This window comes from Tympanuchus pallidicinctus, unplaced genomic scaffold (assembly GCF_026119805.1).
Source record: "Tympanuchus pallidicinctus isolate F22 unplaced genomic scaffold, pur_lepc_1.0 scaffold13, whole genome shotgun sequence".
Taxonomy (NCBI): Eukaryota; Metazoa; Chordata; class Aves; order Galliformes; family Phasianidae; genus Tympanuchus; species Tympanuchus pallidicinctus.
This window is the reverse complement of record NW_026294648.1, coordinates 1926731-1938790: the sequence shown is the minus strand read 5'-3', so window position 1 is coordinate 1938790 and position 12060 is coordinate 1926731. Positions and strand designations below refer to the sequence as shown.

Below are 12060 nucleotides of genomic sequence, written 5' to 3'. Positions count from 1 at the left end.
CCTGTGTTAAATAAAAACAGAGGAGAGATTTAGAAGCAGTGGCAAAACAATGGCACTGATGTCATGTCAACGCTGTGTGCTTTGCACCGTTTGTACCCACCCTGTTCCAAATCTGTCAACTGATGTAATGCAATAAAGCGTGATGAGCCAGAAAGGAAGGAGAACAGCCTGCCTTCGCTGTTGAGTTTCTGTGGGATATTATCTTGTCTGTATCAGAGTTAATGCATTTTCATTGCTGTTAGCAAAGAACAATTCGAAGGCACATTGAAATTGCAGAATGTTGATTTATCTGAATAATTAAACAGATATCTGTAACAGTATGATTTGACTATGCAAGTAATCTCTTGCTTTATTGCACTGCATCATCATGGCCAAATGCTTGTTTGTTAGAGTTTGCAGACTAGTGCAGAGAAAACTGGAGCCACACAGAAGCAATCTGAAGCTTCCTCCTATTTTTCTTGGTTTTCTTTTCTACTGCTTATACTCAATTTCATCTTTTTTCCTTCTGTTAATTTACTGTTTACCAAGAAAATGTACCAGGAAGCAAAAATAAGAGTACCTTAAAATTGACCCAAGTTACGATCAGATTTTTATGTGTATGTATCATATAAACGTGTATTTATGTGTAAATAGCTGACAAAGAACCTTAACAAGTGCCTCTAGTTTTTTTTTTGCCACAGGAATTATATTAATTCCTTATAAAATGAATTCATTATAAAATGATGAATTTTGCTCCCCCATTATGTGTTTTTGGAATGTATCAGAACTATGATGGTAGAATTTATCTGTGTAACTTCACTGTCCTGTCCATCTAGTCCAACAACCCCCCTGCTGAAGCGAGTTCCCTCCAGTAGGCTCTGATCTGCATCAGTGTTTGTTTCAGATAGCAGTACTGATACCGGCGCTGCCATTTACAGTTTACATGAATATAACTGAGAGAAAAATAGAGTCTTGTATTCTGAAACATGAAAAAAACCTTCCAGTATACATAATAGTCTTCTTCTTTTTTTTAATTTTTGTAGTTGAAAGAAAAAATGAAAGAACAGTCCTGGAATATCCTTTTTTTTGAACGAGGTCATGGTGTCAGCATGTTTCGAACAAAGAAGACTCGAGATTTAGTTGTAAGAGGGATCCCAGAGGCCTTAAGAGGAGAGCTCTGGCTGCTCTTCTCAGGTACTGCATGGCAAGTACAATGCATTCATTTTGTGGACTATATTATGTGGATGTTCTTGTTACTGGCTGACCATGGTCTGAGAAAAAAAAAAAAAAGCTTTTTCCTGTGGCAATTTATCTAAACCTTTCTGAAGGAAGAGCCTTTAAAGCACATCCAGCATTGATTCAAACTAAACCTGTGTCATCATCTTCTGCAACAAACTCAGCTAAAAGATAATGACTGTATGCTCTATTTGTGAACTTCAAGGGAACAGTCAGTTTCTGCAGTGCCTCTACTTGCTAAAAAGCAATGTGTGTTTATGGGCCTGTTTTTCAATTGTTTGGATTGAAGCTTTCTGGGAGGATGATGTTCCCAGACCAAAAGAAAAACGTTTTCCTAGAACAGAATTTGGCTCCAGTGTTGGTAGCTGTTTGTTAGACACTGTTGCTTGGTTTAGAGAGTGAAAGATACTGGAATTATGGACTTTCATACACGTAGGGAATCTCTAGCCAGAGCTCTGAGTATACTTTTGTGAGTTTCTGCTGTAGAACATACCTGTGAAAGAGCAGAGGTGAAAGGAAGTTTGTTTCTTTTTTCCCCCTAATGAAACAGGAAAAAAAGTCAAAGTCAACTTTGTGATGGAAGGTAACTTTCCTCCAAGCCTTGTTTTCTGTTTTTATTTCAGAAGAATGCCATTAATTTCAGTAGAATTACTCTGGTATGTTACACAAAGAAGATGGAGGTATCTCAAAAGTCAGCAGAGTTTTTTTTACAGATTGCAGAAAATGGCATAGATGCCTTAGTATTGTCCTCTAATGCTGTTCAGTAATACTTATTGTCAGGTGCTGTCAACGACATGGCCTCCAGCCCTGGTTATTACACTGAGTTGGTGGAGAGGTCCTTGGGAACATGCACTTTAGCTACTGATGAAATCGAACGGGATCTGCGTCGCTCCTTACCTGAGCATCCTGCTTTTCAAAGCGACACAGGAATCTCTGCCCTCCGGAGAGTTCTTACAGCTTATGCATACAGGAATCCTCAGATTGGATACTGTCAGGTATTGTAGTTTTGAGAGCCTCAACATGAGTTCATCATGGCAGTACAGTGCATCTCATGAAATCAATCACAGAAATACCTAACGGTTTATTTTTGTTCCTGTGCATTACTTACTTCATCCCAGCATGTCACGTGTGCTTTTGTGTTGTACTTGAATTTGTTGTTAAACACTGCTATCTCCATTGCACTTGTGCCTGCATTTCTACTAGACTTTTAAAACTTAATAACGTTTTTATGTAGTTTAAATACTATGCTCTGAATATGAATGTTGAATCCTTATACCTAATAGGGCTGCAGGTTATCCTAGAACTCTAAACACGTGATGTAAAAGGCCTTCAGAAATATAACTTTAACAAATGATGATACAGTTGGGATTTCACCCTCTTTCCTCATACACATTTCCTTTCTTCTTTAAATGTTTACAGGCAATGAACATACTGACATCAGTACTTCTGCTGTATGCTAAGGAGGAGGAAGCGTTCTGGCTGCTGGTTGCTGTCTGTGAAAGGATGCTACCTGATTATTTCAATCGTCGAATCATTGGTAACATCAGTCTGCCTTGTAATCTATCTAGAGCTCAATATGATGATCAGTCCTTGAGAACAGATGTAAGGAGTGAGCTGGAACCTAACTAGTCCAGAGAAACTGTGGTCCTTGGTTCAGTATTGTAAAGCAGAAAATGGGAAGAGACAGAGAACATCCCAAGGCCCTTCTTAAGAGAGAGCAGATGTGATTTTTCAAATATTGTTGTTATCCTAGGGATAACTACTCCAGAAATATTTTCTTAGACTATTACACAGTTCTATTGCAATTATAGCTGCAATTCGTGCCATCTATTGGAACTTAGCCAGCTGAAATAAAAGAAACTGAGTGTTCCAGAAGCAGACTTAGCCTAGTACTAAAGCTTGCAGATATATATATGCTAGAAGAAAATTGCTTGTGAGGTTTCTCTCTCATTGCAGAGAGGATGCATCGGCTGACAGGGGAATCAGTGGCAGTAGCCATGCACATGCAGGAGTGCCAGCACACTTTACGGAATGCAGAAGTCCATGTGTAGAGTGCATAGCTTCCATCACAGGGAATGGAGACAGTGGTGCTGTGCAGCTAGGTCTGTGCTTGCTTTTACAACAAATTGCATTTGGATAGGAGCTTGATTTCTGGCTAGTGAGAAAAATACACTTCTCTTTATTAAGATATGGGTGGTGGTTTTGTTATCCTCTCCCTGCAGGTGCCTTGGTAGATCAGGCAGTGTTTGAGGAGCTCATCAGAGTTCATCTGCCTCAGTTGACAGACCACATGATGGGCATGACTTTTTTCTCCTCGGTCTCTCTCTCCTGGTTCCTTACCCTTTTTATCAGTGTGCTGCCTATTGAAAGTGCAGTCAATGTGGTGGACTGTTTCTTCTATGATGGAATAAAGGCAATCTTGCAGCTGGGACTTGCAGTGCTGGAGTACAACATGGATAAGTTGCTGACTTGTAAGGATGATGCAGAAGCAGTGACTGTTCTCAACAGGTATCGGTGCATGTCTTGTTCTTAAAGACAGCGTAGCAGCTGCTGTAAGTGCAAATAGAAGTGTCATGGGGCAGTGGGGACACATCTGGCCAAGAATTCTGAAGGCTTCAGAGTAACTAAATGCCTGTCTTGGGTTGAAATTCTGGAAGGGATGGTTGGGAAATATGCCTCAGTACTCTGAAAAGCCCATCCTCCTTTAAAGTTCTGCTAGAACCACTGCGATTTCATGTGTTTTAAAGTAAAAACTGTTTTTATTATTATTTTTAACTAAAAGATGACTTTTGATGATAACCAGCTAGTCTAGAGAACACTAAGACTGTTCCAAACAGTTCAGACTGTTTGGTTCAGGCACTTGGTAAAAAAAAAATATACTGCAGCTCAGTTCTTGTAGTTTTGGCTGCTGGCTCCTTTGCTGCTAATGGTTGAAAATAGGGGGAAAAAAATAATGATATTGAGGACAGTTCTGACCAGATAGCTATTCTATATTACAAAGAAAAATTCAGATCAAGTGCATTCTTAATTGATGCATTACTTGCACGGTTTTTGCTTGACTAGCTGCCTAAATAGTGCTGTTGCTGCTCCTGTGATTGTGTGTCAGGGAGTGTTAAAACAGAAACACTGTGCTGAGACTCTGCTCTGAGTCATGAGTTGTAATTGTTATGCAGTGATAATAAGAATTTCCCTTTAGCCAGATTTGTAAACGTTGTATGTTTGGATGGGGTAGGAACTATGGAATTACTGAGGAAAATGTGTTTTCATTTTAAGACACCATGCAGCCTGGTGCTGATTTTAAAACATAACTGTGCTTGTTTAAAGTTTAGGCACTTAAAAGCAACAGCAGTAAGAGCACATTCACTCAGTTTTTTGATTTATTAAATTATAAAATCTAAAAGCAGAGTGAAGTCTTGTTTCACTTCAACCAAGTAAACTGCCACTTCCACTTGCCACCTAGTATGCTGGTGATTGTTGTGAACTTCTGTTGAACTTTGACTTTCAGCATTTTACTTGGCTGCAACACTTCCGTTGCACAGTGAATCCAGCCTGCAGCATTCTGGTGTATTTATAAAATGATGGCAGTGGTTTGTGTCACCTCCAGAAAAAGGAAGCTGTCACTCCATAGAGTGACACAGATAGACATTTGTTTCTCAGTGCTGGCCAAAGAATTGGCTGACCTCCATGTTGGAGCTGTTTAGCCTGGTTATGTAGGTGTGATGGATAGTACAGATCAGGCATGTCTTGGCTTATGTATCCGAGGGAATTAAGACTGCCTGGGTCACAGTTCAGCACAAGGCTCCACTCCTCTGCCCTAGTTATGTAGCACACTGAGAACAACCAGGAGAAATTAAGTGGAGGGGACTCTGGAAGCCTCTGGTCCACCTTCCACCTGCAGAAAGGATTACTGTTAGCGCTGGGTCACATCAGCTGTGCTACTGTCTAGCTGTGTCTTGAAAATTTCAAGGCTATACAGCCTTCTCTGGGTTGTGGGTTCCTGTGTTTGCTATCTGTACTACTGTTACATCAGATTTGTGCTGTTCATGCTGATATTCTTTGCTACTTTTGCACATTGGTGTTGATTTGCTATTTATGCTCATGTTTTTTTGGTAGATGCTGACGTTACCATTTTGTTGTGATAATCTGCTTCCTGCTGATTTCTCATGTGTTTGCTTCACGCAGGTTTTTTGACAGCGTCACCAACAAAGACAGTCCTTTGCCTCCAGCTGTGCAGCAGGGCTCCAACCTCAGTGATGCAAAGGGTGATCACCCAAAAGTGGACATTACTGACTTGATCCGAGAGTCAAATGAAGTATGTGTGCTTGTGGGTATGTTTTTGCACCCCACAGTGTTTATGTTGTGCAGGCTATGTTGTTCAAACTAGCGTAGGAAACCTCTCTAGAGTGGTAGGGATTATGGTGTGCATTTTGCTGAGGCTTGCTGACAACCATAAATGTTATAACATAGATTTGGTTTTGTATTTTTTGCTTCTTCTTCTTTAACTGCCTTAGAGTGTGCTTACTAGGCTGTCCTGAATGGAGTTCCCTGGACTCATCACAGGTCATGTATTGTCATCATTCAGTCTGACAGGAGTATGTCAGCTCAGTGACGAAGCACAGGAGAAACAGCAGTGGTGTTTGCTCGTTTGAGGCTGATTGCTTTCCGCTGCAGATGGTGGTAACATCTGACACAATGGCTGCTGCAGGAAACTGTACATAATTAGCTTAGTGCACTTGTTAAATGGATGTTTTGGGATGCCCTGGGTGAGGAGGATCAGTTAGGATCTTCTAGCATTTCCTTTCAGTATGCTGCTTTGATTCTTGCAGTGTCTAGCTTTGTAATACTGGGGAGGATATGGATCTAGCTTCTCCTGCTCGTTCTGTCCTCAGTTTTAGATCGGGGATTAATCCATTTGTAGGTAGGTTTCTCCTCCACCTAGAGTTCACTAAAGTGAACTTCAAGCCTGACAGCATATGCATTAGACTTTGTCTTCCCATACAGTGAACTGCAGTTTCTTTTCCTTCATCAGTCTTTTAAACACTTTCTTTTTTAAAATTGCACTGTTTATTGAGAATCTTGATGTGATTCTTTGCTCAGTTTCTGTGGTCTCCCTGTGCATCCACACTTGTATTTTGCTGCAGAAAAAGACAAAAAATACCTTAGATGTATCTAACAGCAGTCGATTTCATAGAACTGTATTTTTCTTCACAGAGATACGGAGATATTCGGTATGAAGATGTTGAGAGCATGCGCTGCAGAAACAGGCTTTATGTGATCCAGACATTAGAAGCTACAACCAAGCAGAATGTGGTGAGCGACTTGAAGAACAAAACCCTTTCTTCCTTTTTGGAAAATCTTAAAAACAGCTACAATTTCCAAAGCCAAATAAGTCATTAATAGGCTGAAATCCCTCTTGTCTGCAGGGTGTCTGTTAGCTGAGGTTTGGGTTGTGATGTTTTCAGTCTTTGAATCACAGCATGACCTTCTGCTCTCGTTACAAATGCCATAATCACATACAGCTTCTAAAAGCTGGCATAACTTAGACATTTTGCATCGATGGGAACAGGCTGCCCTATATTTCTTTCTGCTGTTCTTAAATTGCTCATGTGTTTCTCTTTGAGACGTAGTGCTACAGTAAGACAATTAATTACTTGCATTTTTTCTTGTGGAAGCCATCCCAAATGTCACCAAAGAGATTATTGCACTGCATTATTGTCAGCATTCACCAAGTATTGCTTCTTGTGTCTGTGATGTGTGTGGCTGTGTGGTAATGCATGCTTGGTGTGGCAGCTCTTCAGCTACCAGCATCGTTCTTTTATTTCAAGCTCCTGAATGAAGGTAGGGGTTGCAAGGTACTTCCCTCTGCTTTTTTCATTGCCTTATTTGCAGTAACTGCTAATGATAGTTGCCTACTTAGCAAGCAGTGCTTTCATCAGTAGTGGATGTGGCTTGTAGCTCAGTGTATATTGAGCTAAGCTGTTAACTGTTGTATTTCATTTCACAAAACATACCTCTTGTGAAGATGGATACTGGTCATGTTTGAATATCCTGTTGTGTTTTTTTTTTTCTTCATCATTTAAAAATGGGGATTCAGCTTCACAGGTAAGGGCTGAATGTGCATTTGTCCACTATAAAGAAAGCTGTGTTCATTATAAATAGTCTAACATTCAAATTGTATCTCTTGGGTTTCATAGAGTAAGCTCCATGTATGCAAATGATGCAGTTCCCTTTTTAGGGAGAAATTATTTTTCCCATTCATCTCCTTCTGATCACCCTCTACTTGCTTTTAAGAAGCAATTCTGTTCTTACTGCTGATTCTAACATGCCAAAACCTGGAATACTCAAACTGTTTTTATAATTTAAGTTCATGTCTCTCACATTTTGTGGGCTTATTCCAAAAAGAGACTACTCATTAATTTTTTTCTTAATTTCAGCTTCGTGTTGTGTCTCAGGATGTAAAATTCAGTCCTAATGATCTTGACGAGCTTTATGAATTATTCAAGGTAATATGCCATCTACATCACTTCTCAAACATCTGTCTTAATGGTGGACAAAATGAGTGTGGAATAGCTTTAAGGGAGGTGAAGGCTAGACTTGTCATATTTTTTACATGTCTGTTTAAAAGCAAATTACATAGTTGACTCCCCACTTCTTTAACCCAGATAAATAGTTGTTTCTGCATACAATCTAATATCTATAACCTTCCCTTTGCAGAGGGAACACTTTCTTTCCTGCTATTGGAATGTAAATAGTCCTGTTTTAGAACACCATGATGCCAGCCTGCCGTATCTGGAGCAGTATCGAATTGATTGCCAGCAATTCAGGGTTCTTTGCCATCTCCTGAGCCCCTGGTCGCACTGTGCAAACAGAGACTCCATTGCATTGTGGACATTCAGACTGATGGATGAGAACTGCCATGGCCTTATCAACTTCAAACAATTTTCCTGTGTGCTTGGTAGGAGAACAGCACATATGCATAGTACATTCACTAGGGAGCTCCATTTTGGAAGCAGTCCTGGGTGTTACTGCCTTTGTGCACACGTAGCGAGCTTAAGGAGCTTCTTATTTTAGGGTCAGATTATCTTGAATTGTACTGAAATAGCTAACAGAGAGCTTTACAAATTAGTAACTCCTCTGAAACATTAATCCTCTGGAGAGTAATCTCTTATTTGAAATTATATTTAAATCCAGCTTTACTATTAAAAAAAAATGGCATGAGCTTGTGGTTTTGGTAATCAGTGCTTCCTCACTCTGTAAGCCGTCTCATACACAGATCGTGCAGGACAACCTGTGCTTTATACCTCTGGGGAGCTGAAAGTTTTCAAAGTTGCTTCTCCGTTCCTTTCATCTTGTTTTCAAAGCTCAGGAGTAAAAATAGGAAAGGCAAATGCTGGGAAGACTTTGATGCTACGTTTCTTTGGTGCTGTGGTTTTATTTCAGTAAGTCGCAGGCATCCTGTGCTCTGTCCTTTCTTCTGTAACCTCAGTGTTAGCTTGTTACAGGTGTGTTGCGATCTAATTAGTGAGCATGCTTTTGTGTTTCACTGGGTATTCAGAAATACTTCATGGGATAGTGTGCTCAAATGTTGTCACGTTCTTTCCTCAGTGTAGGCAAACCCTAGGCGTAGTTGCAGCTGGTATTTCTTTAAGCTTCATCTCTAGTTGCACTCCATGTAGGATAGGACGTGTCCTGTTGCAGTGTCTGTGGATTGTGGTTGTGTAGGTAAGAGGGTCTTTTAAATCTTGGCCCAGCTGAATAGCCTGTTTTCCTCTTGTCTCAAACAGATACCATGTATAATGGAAGTTTCACTGACAAACTCAAGCTTCTTTTTAAGTTGCACATCCCTCCAGGTGAGTGAGAGGCTGCTCCTGGCATTTTTGTTTGGTTGGTTTTGTTTCTTTAGCTTTTCTTTCCTCTTGCAGTCAGTAGCTCTGGCTGCAGTACAGTCCTGTAGCTGTAATATTTTTTGCAGGGTAGTGTACACTTTGGGAAGTACTTACTACATTCAGACACCATTCCTGTTTTGTTCGTAGGGAAGATATATGAGTCTAAAGCTTTTGCTTTTTCTCCCTCCTTTGGCAATGCTTAGGAGTTCCAAAACCACTTTATTCAATTCTTTATTGCAGCTTTTACTGAAGTGGAATCTCTGAGCCCTTCCAGAGGCGTTGATCTTTCAAAAGAAGAACTGATCCACTTCAGTCAACTCAGTGGTAAGTGTGTGACTTCGCCTACAGAATATTGGAAGGATTCTGTTAATTATCTCGTTGTGAAAAATGGGGAGTTTTCTTCTGAAACCCTCTGAAATCTGGTTTGAATTCACGCGTTCCAGCAAATCATGTTACTGATAGCAAGAATCTTCTGCATAGATGTTCTGTAAATAGCTCTGTTGTCGTACAAAGCAGTGCAGAATTTGTGGGTAGCCATCTCTCTTCAGAGCAGTTTTCTTCTGTAGCAGCATGTGGCTTCATTATGAGCATCGTTTAGGGGCCATTTCATTGACAGCTGCATACAGAATAGTGATGCTCTGTCCTGAATGGGGTATGCCTGATGAAGGAATTCAAAGGCTGCACGTGTTTATTTGAAATAGAGGAATATCTTTGGTCAGCATTTTTCAGCATAGTAGGAAGCCTTTCTGTTACGACAGTTGTTGAAATGGTGACCATTGCAGTTTCATTGCATTCAAGAGATGATATTTCCTGCTTCAAGACATTTAATAATCAAGTATATGGTGACTCTGAGACTGGGTTTCAAAATTCTTTGTTTATATTTTAAATCCTGTCAGTTGAAAAAAAAAAAAGAAAAAATACGGGATTTAAATTTATGGAGTTGGAAAACTGTTTGGTTTTACATCTTTTTAAGAAAGACTCTGTTTGATGTTTAGAAACTATCCAAAAGTTTTATCCATAGCACGTTGGTCCTGTCCTCAGCACTGTTCAACGTGTGGAGCATAAAGCATTCTGGAGGTTATCTACTTGATATGGCTGATGGTGGCTTTTTGCTGTCTCCAGCCTTGTGGTAGCTTCTATTTTTTTTAGAAGGAATACAGATTTTGCCACATGGTTTCTTTGTGGGGAGGGTCTTTTGGGAGTCTTGCTCCCTAAGGAAAGAATTTTTGATAAAAGGAAGTGAAGTAGTGATCCTCCTTGCTCAAAGCAGTAACTTCTTTTTTTTTCTTCTAAACTCTAGTTTCATCTGCTGGGGATAGTCTTGAAAGTGATGCTTTGAAGAGCAGCCCAGAAAAAGGTAGAGAATCCTGGGGTCTTTTGTGGGGGCAGGGCTTGGAAAGTGCATGCTGACAAAGTACACTAATTCACATAATCTCCAGTGTAGTGCTGACATTATAGTGTTAAGTAAGTGTAGTCCTGTGGCGGTGGGAGCAAAGTAAACTCTGACCTTGGCCCCACAGCTCTGAAGGAATGACACGGGGGATGCGGTTGTTCTGCTCATTGTACCTTAGGGGAGCTCTCAGTTCTTGTTTGCTCACTTTATTTATTCATTTTTGTCAAATAGGGAAGGGCAAGGTTGATATTCAGGCCTATCTGAAGCAATGGCAAGATGAACTTCTTAAGAAAGAAGAAAGCATTAAGGATTTGCCAAGAATGAATCAGGTAAAACCATCTGTGTCGCAGTATGATGGGCCTGATTTTTCACTTCTGTGTTTCTTTTTAAGTTCTGTTAGTATTTTTCTAAAGGTTTCTTAGGATCCCTTAAATTCCAGACTACACATTAATGATGACACTGTTTGTTTTTTAAACTACTTTAACTGTAAGCTTACTGTAGACTGCACGAGGGGGGCTTACAGACACACACGTTTACCAGGGCCTGTGACTATGCTGCCAATAGAGCAGTTTTTGCAGCAGGTGCCCAGCAGCTGCAAGCACTGGGTTGAGATTGCAGTGCGTAGTGAAACAGGAGAGTTGTGTTGCTGTTCTCTGAATAGTCTCATCTGTGTATCTGTTCAGTCTCAGTTCATCCAGTTCTCAAAAACTCTGTACAATCTATTCCACGGAGATCCTGAGGAGGAGCTGTTGTACCGCGCCATAGCAGTGGTTACCAGTCTCCTGCTGAAGATGGAAGAAGTTGGGAGAAGGCTTCAGAGTCCCACATCACCAGTCAGAAGTCTGGCTGCCACAACAGAGGTGTCTGCTGAAAGCCCCCAGAAGGGGCGGGAGGAGGGCAGCTCTGAGCAGACCGGAGGCAGTGGAGCGCAGGGTCTGCGAAAGGGCCACGAATGGTCTTTTGCCTTTGAGCAGATTCTGGCATCCTTACTGAACGAGCCAGCCTTTGTGAGGTTTTTTGAGAAACCTCATGAGATAAAAGCTAGAATAGAGAGCGCTAAAAATTTACAACTTCAAGCAAGAACTAGAATGTAATTTACTTTGACTCTGAATGAAGTACGTAGAGCACTGGCAGATGAAGGTGGTGACTACGGAAATTGAGTACGTTGTTTACACAGGGAATGGGGTTTGAAGATTTAGCTTTAAATGTCAGATTACTCGTATGCTTTCATGTAAATAAAAATAGTTTGAAGCACAATCACTTTCTTGCATTGTTCGTAAGTTTCAATCCAAGCAGGAGCTGAAGAATAAACTGCCTACCATACTATTAAAATATGCAACATTGGTAGGAAATACTAGATGTGACCTGTGACAAACTGACAGCTGTTATGGTGTGTGCTCCCCACTTTCATTTCTATTCCTGTGATAAACGTCATGACTTCTATCTGGACATTTTCCACTTAAAATGAATTGTCAACAGCTCAGAGGTTGACTTCCAGGTTAGCTATTTCCAAACTTGCATGTGGGCAGGAACATGGTGAAGACTAAGAACAGAGGTTTCAGCTGA

General features: G+C 40.5%; 1 protein-coding gene across 2 annotated transcripts in view; it reads left to right on the top strand.

Moving 5' to 3' along the window:
* TBC1D8B (TBC1 domain family member 8B) overlaps positions 1-11751 on the top strand; it is a 31482-nt gene extending 19731 nt beyond the window's left edge. The window contains exons 9-21 of one of the 2 annotated variants that reach the window (XM_052673117.1): positions 1023-1173; positions 1996-2210; positions 2635-2752; positions 3438-3723; positions 5398-5527; positions 6427-6525; positions 7650-7718; positions 7930-8170; positions 9000-9065; positions 9342-9425; positions 10402-10458; positions 10726-10823; positions 11178-11751. In XM_052673117.1, coding sequence (XP_052529077.1) covers positions 1023-1173; positions 1996-2210; positions 2635-2752; positions 3438-3723; positions 5398-5527; positions 6427-6525; positions 7650-7718; positions 7930-8170; positions 9000-9065; positions 9342-9425; positions 10402-10458; positions 10726-10823; positions 11178-11588 — 2025 coding nt within the window. In that variant the 3' untranslated portion in view covers positions 11589-11751. Of the gene's footprint in view, positions 1-1022; positions 1174-1995; positions 2211-2634; positions 2753-3437; positions 3724-5397; positions 5544-6426; positions 6526-7649; positions 7719-7929; positions 8171-8999; positions 9066-9341; positions 9426-10401; positions 10459-10725; positions 10824-11177 lie in introns of those variants that run through there. The other variant, XR_008204154.1, reaches the window with a different exon arrangement.
* Positions 11752-12060: the final 309 nt, after the last annotated feature.